We start from the raw sequence: 21,402 nt of genomic DNA on the forward strand, positions 1-21,402 counted from the left end.
AGATTGCACATGAGAATTCTCCAATGGCTCTTTTGTTCAATGGTCTCTCCAAAGCTTTCCACTTTCTCGCCCCATTTCACTCGCGGACAGATGCAAGCAGGACCTCAGTTGGTGGCTTTGCACCAACAACTTGGACGGGGGAAGGCCCTTTGTTCCACCCATCCCGGTTGTCACGGTGACCACGGACGCCTCCCAGATGGGGTGGGGGGTGTTATCTTGGGCAGGACAGTCCAAGGCACGTGGAAAGAGCATGAGATACATTTGCATATAAACGTCTTAGAGATGAGAGCAGTGCTACTCGCGTTGCAGGCACTTCAAAGTGTTCTACCTCTAAGGATGATTGCAGTACACTCCGAAAACATGTCCGTAGTGTGGTATTTAAACAAGCAAGGGGGAACCAGGTCTTACCCTCTGTGCAGAAAGGCCATGCGAGTGTGGCAGTGGGCAGTAACTTCCCAACGGTTTCTGGTGGCAACGCACATTCCAGGGAAGTCCAACGTGATTGCGGACAGGCTAAGCAGAGCTATTCTGATACCTTACGAGTGGTCCCTGAATCGCCTGGTTGCAGAGCGAATCTTCAGCAGATGGTCAGCCTTCCTGCGACCTTTTTGCCAGCCCCGTCAATGCAAAATGCAGCAGCTACTTCACGCTGACCCCCCCTCCCAGGGGGAGTCACCCAGGGACGCTCTGGTTCACGATTGGCCCTCCGGTCTGCTTTATGCTTTCCCTCCATTTCCTTTGCTGTCAAAGGTGATTCAGCAAGTGCAATCTTTGGGAAGCAGAATGATTCTGATTGCTCCACACTGGCTTCGCCAAGTCTGGTTCCCCTTTCTTAAGCAATACATTGTGGACACTCCTTGGATTCTGGACCCTCAACCAGACTTATTGACACACGTCGGGACAGTTCCTCCCCTCCCTGATGACCCTCCGTTTGGCAGCCTGGCTACTCCACTTCCATCGTTAGTTAGACTTCATAAATTCTCACCAGAAGTGGTTCATATATTATCATCCTCATAAGCCATCTACTAGAAAGATTTATTCTAGTAAATGGAAGAGGATTTCTATCTGGGTGCATACCCGAGGCATTGATCCTTACATGGCTCCAGTCGCTTCAGTCTTGGAGTTTTTGTCTATGCTTTTCCATCAGGGTTCCGCTTCAGCTGCCATCAAAGTTCATTTGGCAGCTATCTCTAATTTTCATGTCGTTAATGAGCCTAGTCTCATGGCTCCTAGATTATGTAAGGCTTTCCTGAAAGGTACTCTGTTGCTTCGTCCCCTGGTTTCTGAACCAATCATGCCCTGGGATCTCAATTTTGTTCTGCAAGCCCTTACTTTACCACCTTTCGAGCCTGCAGCTACCTGTGAATTGAAATTCTTGAGCTGGAAAACAGCCTTCTTAACAGCAATCACTTCAGCAAGGCGAGTTTTTGAAATCCAAGCCCTCTCCATCAAACCTCCATACTTAATTTTCCATAAAGACAGGGTCTCTCTTAGACCAAACCCTTCGTTCCTTCCTAAAGTGGCTTCCGTGTCTAATCTTAATCAATCCATTGAGTTACCTGTGTTCTTTTCTCACTTTTCGAACAAGGCAGAATTTAGGTTTCATCAGCTGGATGTACACAGACAATTACGCTTCTATCTACACCGAACGAAAGATTTCCGGAAGTCTGATCAACTTTTTGTTTCCTTTTCGGAAAACAGAATGGGGTCCCTGGTCTCAAAGGTCACCCTATCCAGATGGATATCTAGTTGTATCTCTTTCGTCTACCAAGCAGGAGGAAAAGATCTGCCATTTCCGGTCAAGGTTCACTCTACTCAGGGTGTTTCTACATCTACAGCTTATCAGGCCAGATTGTCAATGGATGATATATGTGCTGCAGCTACTTGGGCTTCTCCTCACACATTTGTTTCTCATTACAAATTGGACGTGATTTCTAGGGGCAGGTCGTCCTTTGGCTCCACAGTTCTCAGGAATATTTTCCTATGAGCCACCCAGGATGTAGGTGCTAGGGACGCTGTCCCACGGGTAAGAATGTAGGCGAATAGGACTACATAACATCAAGAAGTTATGTACTCACCATAACGTTCGATGTATGTAGTCCATCTCGCCTCACATTCTTACTTACCCTCCCACCTTTCCCCTTCCTGGAGGATTTGGAGGTTAGGTTGTTCATCTGCACAGTTCCCTTACTTGGCTTATTCTTTTACCTGGATGTTGTGTATGCATGGGGTACGAATGAGTTTCGCAGCAAACTAGATCTGGGTATATGGAGCAGTGCACCATGGGATACCTGCTTAGCCCAGCCAATAAAACACTTCGAGCTAGAAAAGTCGGCCGAGCTGGAGCCGATATTCGGCTCCGAACCCACGGTTAAGAATGTGAGGCGAGATGGACTACATACATCGAACGTTATGGTGAGTACATAACTTCTTGTTCACTTAGAGTGAAACTTACGTGATCACTTGGTGTATATTCCATAGTTCATCAGATTAGAGAACAAACCAGAGTGCAGGTGCTCAAAGCATCTGCTATGTTGAAACTACTTAAATGACCATGTAGCCAACATTTTTGGTTCGGTTTACTTTGAGAACACTGTACTGCAATTTCTTATTTATAGTTTTATCTGAAAATGTTTTCCTTTATATTTAAAGGTTTTACATTGGTAGTTTGTCCACTAGTTTCGCTTATGGAAGACCAGCTAATGATTTTAGAACAACTTGGAGTTTCAGCAGCTTTGCTAAATGCTTCTAGCAGTAAGGTAAGACTCCCTAGAAAGATCTTGTCTGCTTCTTTTAAAATGTTTTTATTGTTTTCTAATAGTAAATTATTTCAAGTTGGACAAATCTAGTTTTAAAACTAGAAACAAATCAGTTTTATGTGATACATATTTGAGTATATAAAAAAATTCAGGTTTGAAATTCTGAATACAGTATAACTTTTTTGAAGTACAAAATGCTCTGCATGTTTTCCTGAACACAAGATTCTGAAATGGTAAAGTAATACATGTGCAGAGGGTGTAGTACCTTTCAGGATTTCATGGTCAGGATAGCATTAGCAATATTTCGTGCTTCTGCGCTGTGTGCATGGGTCTTCCTTTGTACCATCTTATGTTAATTGTTTTAAGACGCCTTTTTTATTGCTTCTGATGTAGGCATGTTTTACAGTGTGAAACATCAGCATGTAGTTTCTGTCCACTTGTCATCTGGTACTCCTTTTTATGTAGGCATCATTCCTGTCCCTCTGCTTTCTCAGATTTTAACAGGCTACAGTTTCCCATGTTAGATTTAAGAATGCTTTTTTTAACGCAGTGTACATGTTCATTTATTTTTGTTTGTTTGGGACCTTATCAGCCCAGTGCAGTAATAATTTTGGATCATTCTTTCCACAGGTTCTGCTCAGTTACAGCTGTATCACCTCTTAGAGGGAGTGGGCCTCTGCCCTCTTTCTAGTGGGGACAGGGCAAGCTTGAAATTTTTCTTTGCTAAGCCAGCTGTCCTCCTCTAGTGGCTTGTGAGCATACTGCCCCAGGCAGAGCCTGTAGTAGTTGGTTTATGAGTCTGTTCTTCCATATACTGTACTTGGCTACAGCGTTCTTCAGTGCCTGATGGTCCAAGCAAAGGTGTTTGCCTTCTAGTCCGTCCTTTGCTGCTAGACTTTGACCCTAGTCTCCATCAGGAAACTGTACAGCAGCAAACAGGAGTGCCTAGTCTTTATTCTGTACATCCCTCTGAGGGGTGAACGAGCACTGTTGGTCACTACTGTCTCTCACAGACCCGCTCCCTAACTGCTAATTAAACTGGAACAGTCTTGACTGTGATCAGGTCCTCATCCCTCTGCCCACAGAGCTGGCATATTAGATGTTGAATATCTATTATTAATCCTTTGTATTCTAATGTAGACTTTAAGCTCCAGGATAAAAACAGTTCTGTAAGGGCAAGAGCATCAGTTTGGCATCAGCTAACCAGCGTTTTTGTTTTCAGTTGCTCCATCAATTTCTCTGGTATCTGGTTTAGTAAAGAAATCATCTTTTGTTTGTTTCTTACACAACTGCCTACTTTCTCCTAGGAGTATGTATCTCGTAGTAATTTTATTGGACTGTCACATTTGTTTAGTCCACATTTTATATAGTTTTGCAGTGAATCCGAACATATACAACACTTCAGACTTTGTGTCACACTGCAAGACGTGGGTGATCTGTTTTATAGTATGTTTCATTATTTTGTGGGGTGCTGGGTAATTGTGGTTACTAGCATGTTCGAATGTAAGGTGCTGTAGTTTAGCTTGTTTGCTGCACACAGGAAGGGAAAACTAGAATGTTCATCTGGATAGTGAAATTTAGTATGCAGGTGTAGTAATTTGGGCAGAGTAGTCAGATGTCTCATACACTTTTTACAAATGCATTGTGGCTCTTAATTGTTTATGGATTACAAAAGGAATCTGATTTTAACATTGTATTTGAAAAAAATCCATCATCATGCCAAGCCATCAGTGTTTTCCAGATATAATCAAGGGTCTATTTAGATGAGAGACCTACTTAGTGCTTCTCTGTTTCCATCAGACCCATAAAGCCACGGATGGCATTTTGTCTGCCTAGCATCTTGGCCTTTAGCACCTTTGTGTACATCTGATATATTGTACAATTAGGCTTTACTGTGGAAAGCTTGGTGGAGCAACACCACTGGAACTCAGTGGATTTGTTTTCCCTGAAACGGACATGCAGAAGTAAAGTTCGATTCATGATCATAGCATTTTTGAGACTTGAGTAACTGATAAATAATGACACTGATATTTCAGACATTCGTGGCTATATTCTAATGAACCATTTTTGTGATGCCATGACCTGGTATCACAGTTCTGAGATGGGATTACCACTATGACAGGTTATTTTGCAATGTAGAATGCAGCTCAGTTTCTTATTGAAGTTTACAATGAGTTCTCTTAGATTTTACTTTTTTTTGATTTTCTTTCTGGCAGGAACATGTTAAATGGGTTCACAATTCAATGGTGGACAAGAAGTCTGGACTGAAACTGATCTATGTTACTCCTGAAAAAATTGCCAAAAGTAAACTTTTTATGTCAAGGTTGGAAAAGGCTTATCAAGCCAGTCGGCTTGCACGTGTTGCTGTGGATGAAGTTCATTGTTGTTCTCAGTGGGGCCATGACTTTAGACCTGGTATGTTAATTTTAAAATTAGCAGATAAAAATGCATGCTAGAATTGAGACACAATACCTGGAGTAGAAGGCGTGGAACAGTTTTGTTCATCACTTTTTAGGCTGTATTTTGAGATATATATGTATTCAGTTTAGTTAAGAACAGTTAAGAGAAACTATTGACATAGTACAGGCTTCACCAGTTTGTCCTAATGCCTACATTTACATTTTTTTCTTGGATGAGGATTTGAAGACTGAATCGATAACTAGCAGATGCAGGAGGGATTAAAACTGTTCCCTTCAAAGTGCGTACTAAGTAAAAAAAAGTTGAGTTGGTTAATTGTCCATCTTATGCGCTGGCAGTCTTGGACGGAGTAGTGACCTGAAAGTTGGAGACTTTGGTGAGGGTAGACCTGAGCACCTTATCTCGCAACTGTATTAGTCCCTGGTTAAAACCAGAGACTTAAACAGCAGAATTAGAGGCTGCTGGGACATCTTGCACTGTATTCCACTCTCCAGTGGAATAAGGAGCAAAACAGAAATGCAATCCGTGTAATGAGGGCAGTTTGACATCCATTTCTCCTTTCCAGGGTGGAAGTCATGCCTGTCCTAGTAGGCAGGATGTTTTTTTCCCTGAAGATAGGTCATGCCATGCTACCATTCCCAGTAAGTGTGAGGTGTAGAATTGACTGTGGGGGTGCAGGCATCAAATGTAGATGTTAATGACAGACTCGCCCATAGACTAAACAAAGGTCATATCCCTTAAACCATATCCATTGATAGCCCCTCGAGGAACTTTCTTCTACAGAAATAAGTTTGTAGCCATTTCATGTAGTGTGTGCGTCTGACAATGAATGCAGTCTTTTACAGCTTCCCTCCTCATTGGCAATCCTTTATGATTAATTTTGGCCCACTGAGCATGGCTTTCTGTGCCACATTTGGAAAAAAAAAAGAAACTTTCCAGAACTTGTGTAATGTTGTCTAGATGCCATACTGCCATTTCAATAAAAAAGGTTCACATGAATCTCTGAGAATTAGCCTGGTATGCTTTCCACCAAAGAATGAATTCTGAGGTTATTTTGTTTATTATTTACTTTCCTGGACATTTTGTCAATAGGATGGAGACTACTATACAATGAAAGAGGAGTAGTTTGTTTATGATTGTCTTTTCATTTAACTATAGGTCAACATGTTGATTAAACAGGGCAAAATGTTGAAACTCGGAGGGTTGTTCTTGGGAATGAAATGGTTTAAATCTGGCATGAAATGCTGACGCTTTCTTGAAGCCTTGTGAGGACTTCAACCAAAATTGCTGTTGCACTTCATGATATTCACTGATGGTTTCTATAAATTGCCAGCAGACCTGCAAACTTTTGCCCCAGTTCTGTGGTCCTTTTGTTTACTTAAGAAGCTCTATATAAGAATATGTGACATTTGAGTAAAGCCATCACTTTGTTGAACACTGTGATGATAGAGAAAGGCAATAACAAGTTTGTTTGACCCAGTTTTTGTAAATGTAGTGTTTTACTTAGGGGTTTATGCACATTTTACCTTCTTACTTATTGTAATTAATCCTCACATTACTGTATTGCAGGAGGAAGAATCCCCCAACTTGCTTTAATAATTCCTTGTGAAATAACTGCTTTTTCACTGAATTAGTCAAAAGCATTTTACCAATTATTTTTAGAGAAATGTTATACTAACAGTTATAAGTTACATTTTTCACAAAATGGTGCTAGTTTGTTTCTCATTACATCTTTGTTAAAACTGACTAAGCAGTAATCCACATCCCCTTCTGTTGGAAACAAAAAGATAAGTCGTTGCAGGATATTTCACTCTCCATTTTCTTTTGACTCTTTACTATTCAGATATATGTTTCAGAATATTCCTTGAGTTCAGTCTGTTCCCATTAATGGCTAAATTCATATCAGTACCACTGAGTTAATTGTAGCCTTTGGTTTCAGCTTAAAACTTTTAATGGCCTTCTTAATGCTTTCGGGATTATTTCATTAACTCCTAGCTGCCTCCTTTAATATCATTTGAGAGATCCAAGCCTTTTTGTAAAAAGCATCCTAGAGGTGTTTCCCCCAAAGTGAGATGAGGATTCTGCTTCCACCTTCTATTTTCTGTCCTGCCTATGGAAAGGAAACCTTTATCTCTGAGTCTGAATACATTCACAGATGCATTATTTTCCACCAGTGTATGCCCTCGTCAACAGATAGGAAACTGGATGTTACTTAGGAGGGTTGGAGGGTGTACTGCAACAAAAGACTAATACCAGTCAGCTGCCCTCATGAGTGATTTGCTGTGACCCACATCTCGCCACATGCAGTTTTAACTTGTTTACAAGATGTTACTGAAGCAGGAGGAGACACTGAAATACATCTGTGGGAGGCAGTATTGTATTTAAAAGGTTCAACATTAGCATTTCCTTTGTCATGGTGACATGGAAAGTGTTCCTGTGTCCTGCATTTGTGCAAGGCTTTCAACCCAGTCTTGTGATATTGCCACAAGCAGGTTGTATAAACCCATATAGTATACCCTGCATATGTGAAGGTCTTACTGCATATTTGGCTTAGCTTGAAGTTGTACTTTTTTACAACACTTTCTTTGCTGACCTGCAAGAGAGACAGCTTCCTTTAACGTCTTTTAGAAGAAAGACTGCATTTTTTCTTGCCATTCTTTGCCTTGCTGTCTAGTGGTCAGCCCCCTCATCAATCAGTTGTACTGTTTGCTCCCAGTGTCTGAGATTAGGCTTGACAGGGAAAGGCTATCATTAAGAGAGCCATCAGGGTGGCCACAACCACACGTATGTGTGTGTGTGTGTGTGTGTGTGTGTGTGTGTGTGTGTGTGTGTGTCTATCGATTTTTATATGTGTTTATGCATATATATATATATATATATATATATATATATATATATATATATGTATATATAATCTATCTATATGGGTCTACCTGACATGGTCGACAGGCCATATGATCGACACTCATTTGGTCGACAGTTCATTTGGTCGACAAGCATGTTATGTGGGAGGCTTCCCCCACACCCCCCCTAACTATATATATCAACTCCAGGGTCGCACAACATTGGGGGGGGGGGGCAAATCTGCCTGTCGACCAAATGAACTGTCGACCAAATGAGTGTCGATCATATGGCCGACATGTCAGGTAGACCCATATATATATATATATATATATATATATATATATATATATATATATATATATATATAATGTGTGTGTGTGTGTGTATATATATATATATATATATATATATATATATATATATATATATATATATATATATATACACACACACAGAGAAAGAGATGCACACACACGTAAATACGCACATACAAACACAAATGCACACATGCACTGTGAGGCATTGGAAAGGAATGTGCAATGGGTTATCTACATAGGAAATCCTTGCACTTTTGCAAGGAGCATTCCCTTGAAAGTGTGTTTCCCCTTACCGTGACATGAGTGAGGTTTTCCCACTCTCCAACAGGGAAATTACATCATTTCAGTGTGCCTCAAAGTGTGCAGAATGACCTCCAACCCCCTAGGAGAGGTGAGTGGGCCATGCCTTTCACTCCTTGATCTCCCTTCCTGGCTCCACCAGTACCAGGGCCACTAAGTGAAGCTCAGTCACTCTGGTTGCAGTCAGAACTCCATCCGTGTGATCCCCAGAGTTAGGCAGAAGAAAGACTGATTTTGATAACAACCAAATAGTCATTCAGCAATCTGTTTTGCAGCTCAGCTGAGAGGATTATGATCAGGTGTCTGATCATAACCAAGCTGTTACTTGTTCAAAATGGATATGTAGGGCATCACCTCAAGAGCAAAGCAAAGTTAAGGTTGAAAGATGAGCGTGGACATACATTTTGAGAACATATAGTAACCTGGTTATGATCAGAGAGGGTCAATCATAATCTTTGTAGTGGATGGAGTTCTGTCTGCTCAATGTGGTATGGGTTACAGAAAAAGAGAGAGAAATAACTGTAGGAGATCTGAGTGCTTCACAGCTTTGAAAACTGACATACTAGTAGTTAATGGAACTAACTCTTCAAATGTAACAACACAGAGAAAAAGAGAAAAGGAAGTACAGAAAAGACTGTAGGAGTGCAAAGTGTTTTTCAGCTTTGAAAGAAAAATAATTGTAGATTTGAGTGTTTCACAGCTTTAAAGGCTGTAACACACTTAATACTGCCTCACTGTTAGTGACCAGATGAGAAGTATACCTTTGATCCTGCAACAGTTTTAGAATCTGTATAGTACACTTTGTACTGCCACACACACAAAAGAAGTGTCAGTCTGGCTGTTTTACAGCTTTTAAAGCTGTTTGGTTTCTCACTGCTGTTCTGTGGTGGTCACTACTTATGCTGTAGCATGAGAAGAGCTTAGCAGTGAAGATGCTTTTTTCAAGTACCTTTCTTGCATCAAAGTGATGCTTAATAAAATTCTTGTTTTTTCAAACTTCAAAGTGTAATTGCAGCAGTGCAAATATTACATAAGCCTTGCTGAACAGATTAGATCTAAACATATAAATAGCACAATAGTCAATAATCAACTAATTGAAAAGCACATCAGTAGAACCCTGTCATTGACTAGTGTCCCAGTTGGGTTCACAACCCATTGCGCACACACACACACACACACACACACACACACACACACACACACACACACACACACACACACACACACACACACACGAGGGAGCAGACATAGTGCTGTATAACTGCTGTTAGATATATATTTAGAAATTTATAAATGCATGTGTACATCTGTTTGCTAGTTAGATGCATATACACTCCTGTTGCTATAATATATGTAGGAATAATGCAGTCAGATAAATGCATACATTTCTGTTTGCTAAAAAAAGGGTTAAACTGTTCTTAGCTGAAAAGCAAGAAAAATCAAATAAAAATGTCTGCATTCATGAGAAATGTAACATGAATTTTCAAGGTCTAATAAAGCTTGAGAAATAGGTCCCCAACCATGTCCCAAGACTCTCACTCCACATTCCTAAGCACCCTGGAAACTGTTAAGATCCAACCCAACACTGTCATACTAGGTGACTTCAACTACCCCTCCATCAACTGGGAAAACTACTCATGCACCAGTGCACTGGCCCAGCTCTTCCTGGAATTCATCAGTTCCAGTGCCCTGGAGCAGCTCATTCTTACCCCCACTAGAGGAAGCAACATCCTTGACCTGGTTATTACTAACATGGGCAACCATTGCTCTACAGCAATATTCAATTCCTCCCTGGTTAGATCCGACCACAAACTAATCGCCATGGAAATCCACATCTCACCCACACCCTCAACAAAAGTATCCACCATGCAAAACTTCTCCAAAGCTGACTTTGGACTCCTAAAAACAGAGGTGGCTAACTTCACGGCACCCATGCTAATGGAAAATAGATGCATGACTACCGAATCATACACCAATGCACTGTACGAACATGTATATAAATGTATGGAACTAGCCATCCAACAGAACCAAGACGCTCTCCTCCAAAAAAAGAGGAAGCCAATCTGGTGGTCCCCTGCCATTAATAAACTTTACAACAGAAGGAAGAAACTGTTGCAGAAAAAGGTGAAGTCCTAAGACTGGAAAAATTCCCTCATTAGCCTCAACAAAAAGTTGAGATCCCTCATCAAAACCTCCAAAGCCAGCTATGAAGGCAGAATTGCGGCAGATACTAAAAACAACCACAAAGCCTTCTATAGTTATATCAAGAATCTCCACAGCAATACCCAGATTGTACTGAGTCAACAGATATTGCCAGTATACTTGCGACAGATTCAGTGCAAACGTTACCCCTCTCCATCCCCCTAAAGGACCAATCTCAATACCGGAAGAATGCCAGGCACCCAGCATTACTGCAACACAGGTTAAAGCTGCATTGTCCAAGGCCAAGAATACAGCTTCCATGGGACCCAACAGTAGCCCTGGCCGTGTTCTACATGAATTACAAAGTGACCTGGCACCACATCTGTGTGCCCTGTTCGCTAACAGCCACGCCTCAGGCTTTGTCCCTGCCAAATGGCACACTGCTATAGTCATCCCTCTCCATAAAGGAGGAACGACTACAGCCCCTGGAAATTATCGCCCCATTAGCCTGATGAGTCTGATATGTAAGTCTGTGGAGCGCATCATCATGGACCTAATTAACAAGGATACAGGGAATCTCCAAACTCTAGATCCCACGCAATTTGGCTTTGTGAAAGGTAGATCATGCCCACTCAACCTGGTTGACTTCTTTGAGTCAGCCACCAGAGCTGTGGATGAAGGCAAGGCAGTTCATACAGCCTACCTCAATGTGGCCAAGGCCTTTGATACCATTCCTCACTCAATAATTATTGATAAACTCACCAAACAAGGCATCAACCCCTATATTGTTAGGTGGGTTGCAAATTGACTCACAGAACCCACAGTGTGAAAGTAGCGAACTCCAAGTCAGACTGCTGACCAATTATCTACTTCTCAGTAGTCCAGGCCAAACACGGAGGGACTCTGGCTGGCCAAGTTCACAGATGACTGCAAGTTGGGAGCCATTATTAACTCCCCAAGTGATGCAGACATCCTACAGAAAGGCCTTCCTGAGACAAATGACTGGTGTTGAAACCATGGCCTTAAGCTTAATGCCAAAAAATGCGTCATCTGTTTTGGGAAAAACTCAGTTCCCACTAATTACCACATCGATGGGAGCCCACTGAACACTGAAGACATTATAAGAGATCTAGGGACACAGGTTGACAGCAACCTCTCCTTCGACCACCACATTGCCACTGTGGTCAGAAAGTCCATCTATGTGGCACATCTCATTACCAAGGGGTTTTGCATCCAGGAAGAAAGATGTCATCATTTCTCTCTACTCTTCCCTCAATAGACCAATCATAGAGTATAATGCCCCATTTGGCATGTACCTCACTAGACACCTGCAACAGCTGGAGAGGCCACAAAACTACCTCACGAAGAGAATCCTAGGCCTTAAACACATGTCCTACATGGACAGACTCAAAAAACTCCAGCTATTCTCTATCTCATATCGTCTACTAAGAGGTGATCTCTGCTTGACTTACAAGGCCATGTCTGACCCAGTTAGAAATGCTACATCTAAAGAAATCCCAGTCCCTCCGCACCACACTCTCCAAGAGACCTCAACCTCATTACCGCAATCAACAGAACGTGCTGGAGGGACAGGTTCATAACCCAGAGAGACTACCCATGCTCTGGAATAGACTTCCCATACATGTCAAGCAGAGCACCTCACTGACCCTCTTCAAGAGAAAGCTTGATGAGCGGATGGGAAATAGAAAGTTCACTCCAGGGATCACTCCAGTGGTTCTAATTGATAGAGGCACTGGGAACTAACGTCGGGCAGCACAATGCCAGGGCACTTCTATGAGCTAGGCTTGTAAAGGCTCCAGGGCCATTAGCCTAGTACACGCCTACGAATCTATGATGAGGAATTCCTGAGAAACAGGTGCAAAGAAAGAAACCGAGTTGGAGGCAAGAACAACTTACTAAACTGTCATGTAATTCACCTTGAAACAAGAACACAAAGGAGCTTATTACATTATTGAAAGAATGCACTTTCAAACAGAAACATTCTCAAACAGGAAAGACTCCCTAAATACCAAAGTAATGACTTTGAGAGTTCCCAAAAGACTGCATTCATAAGAATGTATATATGTGAGATGTAGTCCGATTTCTGGGGGAGATCTGCACAATGGAGATCATTCATGTTGTATGAAAAGTAAACTTGAAAATAGTAACCCTGCAAACTGTACAGTTGTACGTGTCGTCTGTTATATATACAAGTTATATATTTAGTGCTGCGTATAATATACTGCTAGTCACTAACCAGACTTTGTTTTTTGCAAGGCAGTAAGACTAGGCACCAACACAGAGCTGTATTTCAGCAGCTTCAGTAAGATAAGACAAGACTGTCGGTGACATTCAGTCATTCATTTTCAAATAACTTTGCGACTATTAAACTCAAACAACCCAAAGCACTCAAACACACACTAAATATACTTTTAACATGGGGATCACTTATACATTCAATCCCAAGATTGCATTTACCATAATCCAACAAAAGACTTACTGTTGAAAACGAAAAATGCTTTGCAGAACAGTTGAACCGCTAAATCACTTTATTTATGATGAGCGTTTGTCTCTTATTATTTAAGAAACTTGTTCAGGCATTACTTAAAACGTGGAACCACCTTTTAAAATACAAATTAGATTGCCTGCTCCCAACCGAAAAAACTTTCCCTTAAAGGTATATGCTTCCAAAATTTACAAATCATACCTAGAAACAGAGTATGATTATTTAAAAATCCTAAAATTTTAGGCATGGAGTGTAAAGAAGCAGCTTTACAAAATTCAAGATTTCAGACAATTAGTTTAAATGAACATGTATATGAACATTTAGAAATGCATGTAAATGTTGCAATTATGATTCATTTAGAAATTATTTAAAATGCAGCTTAAGTTGAACCCACAAGCTGTGTATGTGTAAATTATTTCTAAAAATGAATATGTATGTTTAACCTTCTAAGTAGTGTAAAATTGATGCTGTGTAGTTAACTGCTTTGAGTTTCATTATGGAACTGCTGGAGCAGTGCTCGTTCAGTTCGGGTCAGTTGCAAGCAATTCATATGCAACTGCCAATAAAGTTCTCTTTTTCCCAAAATTACTGACCATGGGCCCCCTCAGGTGTTCCTTAAGGGGTCTATATTATTTTGCCGAAAGCTTAATTAAGTGAATTAATAATCATCAAACTCAAATCGGTGAAAGCTCATTTAAGTGAATGACCGTTCCAGCGAAACATTTCCTAGGGAAAAAAATTAGCAGGCAAGCTACCGACCAGAACAAATACAACAAAATTTAAAACCATGCAAAGTGGGGGGGCTTTGCCCCCTTATATATATATATATATATATATATATATATATATATATATATATATATATATATATATACCAACTCTGAGGTCATACTACAGTGGAGAACAGGGCAAATGCCTGATGATGGCCAACCATGTCCTTTCCCTAGGAAATGTTTTGCTGAAATGATCATTTATTTAATTGAGCTTTCGCTGAATAGGGTTCAGCGAATAGTGATTCACTCAGTTAAGCTTTTGATGGAGTGAATATATACCCTCCTAACCACCTTTTCTATAGCAACAAATTTAGTGGTTTCCTGGATACATTTGAACATGTTTATGCAAAGCGTTGGTTTGTTTATTTTATCCTTTGTATGGAGTAATCCTCACCCGTATGGATGAATTTACAGTAGTGACAGTGGCCACATTCTCATGGAAGGGCTCATCGTTATTTTGTAATCAAAATGTATCTCATAGATGTTCTTAAATGTCGTGCCTTTCCTCTAAACGATCTTAGGAGTGTCGCCCACTCTTTCTCTAACCTAGGCATCCTCACCCATTATTACGCAGCTCTTTCTCAAAATACATCTGAATTCATCATGATCACTAAGGTGCTAATGAAGCAGTTAATGAAAGGACAGATACTGTTTGATAGTGGTTGATTCTGTGTTATAGGTACCTTAGGCTGGTCTTCCATATGGAATATTAAGATAAAATGCTCAGTTTCCCATTTGAGTTGCACTTCCTGTATAAGATTGCCCAACAGGTCCTCCAGATATCCTCTTCTTATAAACATGTTCCTGCAAGTTTTTACATTCTTTTGAGAAATGATGGTCCAGGGTGATCATTCGTGCTGCCGTTACTATCTGTCCCTTGAAAACAGCTCTCTTCTGATGGAAGGGATGTACACTTGTTGTTGTTTGTTGTTTGTCTTTTCGGCTTTTCCCAGTTAGGGGTCACCACAGCAGAACTCCGGTCCGCTAATGATTGGCAGTAGATTTTTTTATGGTGCTGAGTTGCCACTTGTAAAATGTAAAAATGCATTAGAATATGTATTTTTCATATAGATGCTCTTATTATAAATTAAGTGATTTAGAGGTCCAGCTGTTAGGCATTGTACTTACCATAATGAAAGTGTTTGTCAGGACTGGAGTCACATAAACACACATCTTGCACACTGCCCATCTCTCACTTCTCTTGCACAGTCAGCACCAAATGCACCTAACATACACTTTCATTTTTCCAACAGTTCATGCCTGTACACTTTTGGCCACTCACACTGTACAGCTTTATTTAAAGGTGCACACACACCACTTACACTGCTTGCTTTTCACCACTCATGCATTCCATCCATTCACCTCAGTACACTTTTCACCACTCACTACGTACATTACTTTTACACACATATTGGACCCCTTTTGTCACCCATTTATGCGTGTCACCATTCCCTCCAAGTTCACTTTTGTCTTCTCACACCAGCCACCCTACGTGTGCACAGATGCAAGCACACAGGCATAGACACAAGCACAGATGCTCGCACACACTGCATACTTTAGACTAGTGAGCAAAGAACAAAAAAAACACCATCACACACTTTCACTCAGTCACTCCTAGCCTAATGTAAAATGCTTATCACACATACAAAATCCTGAAAACTCACTGATATTCCTGCACAAAAACTTATTACTGTGGTAGACCTAGCATCTGTCTTGCATAGTAAAACAGACATTAAACCTACCAGAGTGATGCTCTCTGCATACACACACTGACTAGATGTATGCTATCGGTATCTGTAATAGACAAGTAAAATTCTTCAGTGCATGGAATTTGTGTTGGTCATCATTAAGATGGTTTACCATAACTGAGTAGGCTCCCTGTTGACTTAACTATCTTAGCTGTATGCCACTGCATGCTGGAATGTGTTCTGTAAACCTCTTTGTAAGACTGTTTTCTCTTTCCGTGTTGGTATTAGGGACACTTTGCTTCTTGATGCATGTGAATCAGCATCAGCATCTTCTGCTTAGTCTGGCAACTTAGAAGCTGAAACAAAATCCTGTGAATGTCACCCTTGAAGTATGGTTGAGATGCATCTTGTTTTGACCTCTAAAGAGAACGTGTAGCTCATGTTGTGTTTTCTGTAATACCACAGATGGCACTGGCCAGAGAAAAGGTGTGTGTGTGTGTGTGTGTGTGTGTGTGTGTGTGTGTGTGTGTGTGTGTGTGTGTGTGTGTGTGTGTGTGTGTGTGTGTGTGTGTGCGCGTGTGTGCGTGTGTGTGTGTGCGCGTGTGTGTGGTGTGTGCGCGTGTATGGTGTGTGCGCGTGTGTGTGGTGTGTGTGTGTGTGTTATCATACATGACTAATGTGAATGTGCCGTACTTAGTTTCAGTTAATCTACTTCAGTACTGACATGTTTGCCACATAAAAAGGAGAGAAAGTTTAACATGTATTTAGTTAAGCTGTATTACGTGTATTATGTGGATGTGTGTAACTTGCATCATACATCAAGTTAACGTTCAGTGCTGCAGGACAGTAGTCAGCACAGCTAACACAGCCTGCAATGTACATTGCCCAAATACTTTGATGGCACAGCCTTTGAAGGAGATACCCACTCAACATGGAATGACCTTGAAGATTGTTATATTAAGTGAGGTACAGAGATCAGTACCTCATCTATGGATGGCCATCGGAGGTTGTACACATGACAAAAAAAAAATGTATTTTGCTGTGCATTTTCAGCCACACTGCTCTTGAACAATCAAAGTAGACCCAATATGTATGGCTTGCCCACATCTCAACGATGGTGGGCCTTGCTATATAAGCAACATCAAGAGCCTGAATATGTCCATTAAGCACTTGCAAAATTGGCCAGTTTCTGATGTTCACCTACTTAAGATGTCATGTTGTGCATCATTTATTTCGTCAGTTGCATTGACCAACTGCAAAAAATGTTCTACAGTATGATGAACTTACCTGAAACTGCAACGATAATCATGATTTCCTAATGTCACAGCAGCTGTGAACTTATCTCTGTAGTCTGCACCTGTCTGCCAGTTCATAAATTTAGACTGCTGGGACTGATTCATTTAATCTTTTTTGTTGTGTTCATAGTAGTCTTCTTCAGCCTTTTCTCAAGTGAAAGTGGTCTTTCTGTGATGTCGTGCATCTGAGTAACATTGGAATCTATATGCGATTTGACCTGGTCATTTTCAACTTTCCAATACAGTTAAACACATTTTTATTCACTTACTAGTGTATGTAAAATAAATGTTCTCTGTCTCTTTTGCCCATTTCCATCTGCAGTGCTTAGTACCTGTACTGTATCTAATTCTTTGTCTGTGGAGTAGCTTAACATAGTTCCTGTACCTTGTCAAATACTGGAAAGGGTTTTTGTTTAATTTATTTTTACTTCTGTATTGAACCCCCTTTATTTCACTTTTAGGTAACCTATATACATGGACTTCTGCAGAGCTCTAGCTGTTTGCCATCAGTCTGTTATAGTCTTCTTGTGACATTATGCTCACTGAGGCTTCTGTGTCTGTCAGAATTTTGATTTTTTGCCTTTTTACTTATTCCTTATTTAAAGTTATAAACTCTTTTGTGTCTTTTGACCACTTCTTGATCTGTTATCATTGGCATGTGGTACATTCTTTACAGATATTTTACCGCTTTGCGTCATTAGCTCTTCTAATTTCTGGCTTCTGATCTTCATATGTTGAATTCTCTTTAGTAATTTTGTGCACATTTACAGAGTCTTTTTTTCTGCGTTGTATATGCATATTACTTGTAATTTGACAAGGAAGTCTCAAATGTTTTATACAAATTTATATTTCTTAAAAAGGTTGTGTCACCTGACCCCAAAGAAGGAGAAAGGCCTATGTTGCATTATACATTTTTAAAGTTGTTTACTTTTTTACCACAGTTTTTCTTTCATTACTTATTTCTTGGCTTCTGTTTTAAATGTTTTATTTTCTTTACATGCTTCAATATTTGCTTGTATGTCTGAGAAGACTGTGGACCTAGCAAAGTCTAGTACCTCATTGGTTCATTTTTTGGTATAGCCAGTATTGTTTGACCATCCTGTTAGTACAGGACTGTAGTTGTTTGGGTTTTAATGTCAATAAATTCACATTAATTAGTTAATGCCATTATCCTGATGTAGCACATTTTGTGGACGACTCTTCCTTTCGCTTGACACTCTTGAAATGTTATCGTTCATATCGATATTTTTTCTTTAATTTACATTAAACCTTAGTCTGTTTAAAACACATTTGAGCCTGTGAGTTGATCCTACTATTGCTTATAGTATGTCATACAATTTTTGCTCTTGTTGTATGTAAAAGTAATAGCTTTAATCGGTCGTCTGTAGAAATAGCTGTAGCATAATTATTTTTTAACATCATTATTAGCATCGTGTATTACACAGTAACATGAATACACATTCAATTATAAAAGAGAAAGCCCATTACAAATATTTTTCATGCAATATACAAATATGATGATTGACTTAAAGATCAAGTTTAAATGTGCAAAACTAACTTTTATTTTTATATAAAACGTGTTTGCAAGCATCTTTATGTATGCAAACACTTTTCTAAGTGAAAGTAAACGTTTACTTTGCTGCATTTAAAAAAACATTTCTGCATTTAAATGTTTGCTTCCGAACGCAGAAGTCTAAAAGTGCATAGTCGTATATATAGCATTAATATTTATGCACAGGCAGGAGTGCTTACATCACTTTGGGTGTCCAGCTCTAATTATGCTGGGTTAACGTGGATAAGTAATTGTATATTCGTTGTGTAATTGCTGAACATTTATATTAAAAGTTTAGCAAAAAAAACTAACCAACTGATCATTAATTTTGCCAAACTTGGGGTATACAATTTCCTATGCAAACTTTTTCATGCAAAAATCTTTACCTTCTAAATGTTGTTGTCTACTTGGGAGTCATACAAATATCCTCTCACTGTTTCTTTGTATATTGCCTTTCCATTCTAATTTCCCAGTCTTTTCTGCCTTCTGAATTATTCTTATTATCACGCATTGTTTCATATACCCTAATAAGTGTTTATTTTGTTCTGCAGCTTCTATTCTATACTCTGCTACAAACTCAACCAGATCTGGTCTTTCATTTAGCATTCCCTTGTCTGCTTCTCTATGCTTATACTCTGTTATCAATCCTAGTAGAGAATGCAGTCTCCAACCCACAGGCTCATCCCACTGTGTCCACCCTCCCCTCTTGCCTATTTTTGTGTCCCTACTCAAAGCCCCCTTTTTTGGAAAAATCTCCTTTCTCCATTCCTGTGTTGGTTTGGTTCTCAAAATAGTTTTCCTGCTTTGTAAATATAATATCCTGTATGGATGTTACTGTTCTTCTCAAGTTCCTATATTAAAAATCCTGCTATCTCCTTATTTCGTGACCTCTTGTTTTAAAATTTGGTAATCCTAAACCACCTTGTTCTGTGTGGTGGAACAACTTGCCTCACTTAATTCTTGTCCTCTCTCCTTCCCAAATAAATTCTTTTAATTCTTTATTAGCTATGGTACACAGTTTCTCCTGTGATTATTATAAATATGTCTGACCTGAATGCAGTATTAAAGGGACTAGAATCATTTTTATTGCTTGTACCTTAACTATCCGTATCCATAGTCAAGAGCTTCCAGTTTCTCAATTTTTATATTATCTTGTATATAGTGTCCTTGCATATCTTTAGCTGCTGTAATATAATCCTTTTAATCCAGATACTTCAATGCTTCATCTTATCATTTCACTGTAAATATGGATATTTCTAAGCCAATTCACATGTGGAAACCTGGTTTACTGCTATAGCCTTTGTTTCATCCTCACTAGTTTTATACCCTGAAAAAAAAAACTGAATCTGTCTTAGAATGTGCTACAACACTAAAATAGCCTTTTATGGATTATCAACTACAAAATAGAATCTTATTTGCAGATTATACTACCTTTGTTTTGTCAGTGGTTCTATGCATAAGGCAAATAAAGGAGAAAGACACACCTGCCTGGTTTCTCTATTCAAACAAACATTGTCAAAAAGGAGCCCTCCTGTCATGAGTCTTGGATATAGCTTCCTACTTAACCCCATTATTCTGTCAGGAAATGCAAATGCTGCCATTGCCCTACCCTTAAAATCCCAGATAACTGTATCAAATGCCTTCTCTTCATCTAAACCCCCCCATCAGTAATGGAGTCTTCCTGCATGCCGCTTCTCTTTGAATCGTCATTGTTCTGTTAATGTCAAATGTTTATCTCCCCACCACAAAACTACATTGATCCATATCCTCAGTTTTGGCAACACCCAAGACATTCTCTAAGGTGGTACAGACATGCTTTATAATCATGGTTAAGAATCAAAACTTGTCTATATGAAGTTGGATTTAAAGGGTCTTTCTCTCATACAGCTACCACAGTTTTCTTCCAAGATGTTGGCACTGTTTCTCATTTTAAAATATTGTTAAATAAAACCTTTCAGATATTTTTCACTTTTTCTTCCTAACTTCCACAGCAGTACCATCTGTTCCTGGATAATTCCCTGCTGATTACACCATTTTTATCTCATCCCTCTCATCTTCGCCATTCATTATTGAGCCTCATTTTCCTAGAACGTTGGCATATTTAAATTTTCCCTAATATTTCAATTTGTGTATTTTCTTGGCTCCCCATTCTCTTGCTCTAAACAGATTTTCATAACTTTTTTGAAAAAATATCTAATACCCCTATAGCCATAGGCTCCCTAAGTTTAGCAAGATCCCAATGTTCATCGTGCATACAGCTGCAGTCATAACAGATGGGTTATCCTGCCGTCAGGCGGGTCCTCGGTCGGCCGAATTCCAAAGTTTAGGTCCGGCGTCGGTTGTCGTCGCTTCTTCCCTGACGTCAGTGCGGCAGGGGTATAAAAGAGCCAGCCGACGCCATCTTCTTCAGTCTTTCTTGCCGCGCGGTGCCTTAAGCAGAAGCAGTTCGCAAGTGCCGGTCGGCCAGCTCCTGAGATTTATGAAAATATTTCAGCCGAAGTCTTCTTGAAAGCTAAGTACCCCGTTGGGGAAACTTTTCTTGCCTCAGACCGATGTCAGACAAAGTTACTAATTGCATTTCATGTGGGAAGCAAATACCGCATAAGGTTTTCCTCTCTTTCTGTATTCCTTGCTTAGGCCCAGACCACGCCGTTTCAGCCTGCCATTTTTGTGCTAGATTCAACAAACGCACTATTAAGCGTCGGGCGGAGTTCGTCCTTCACTATTTTAGTAAAAAATTTAATTATATTATGTCGTCGGATACTCCGACTCCAGTTTTGAGTAAAAGACGCAAAGATAAGGACCGAC

At 39.9% G+C, this 21,402-nt stretch overlaps 1 protein-coding gene across 1 annotated transcript in view; it reads left to right on the top strand.

Moving 5' to 3' along the window:
* RECQL (RecQ like helicase) overlaps positions 1–21,402 on the top strand; it is a 608,801-nt gene that overhangs the window by 126,807 nt on the left and 460,592 nt on the right. The window contains exons 6-7 of the mRNA XM_044087808.1: positions 2,653–2,759; positions 4,976–5,174. Coding sequence (XP_043943743.1) covers positions 2,653–2,759; positions 4,976–5,174 — 306 coding nt within the window. The remainder of the gene's footprint in view (positions 1–2,652; positions 2,760–4,975; positions 5,175–21,402) is intronic.

Source organism: Protopterus annectens, chromosome 11.part0 (genome assembly GCF_019279795.1).
Source record: "Protopterus annectens isolate FY-2018-M chromosome 11.part0, PAN1.0, whole genome shotgun sequence".
NCBI lineage: Eukaryota > Metazoa > Chordata > Ceratodontiformes > Protopteridae > Protopterus > Protopterus annectens.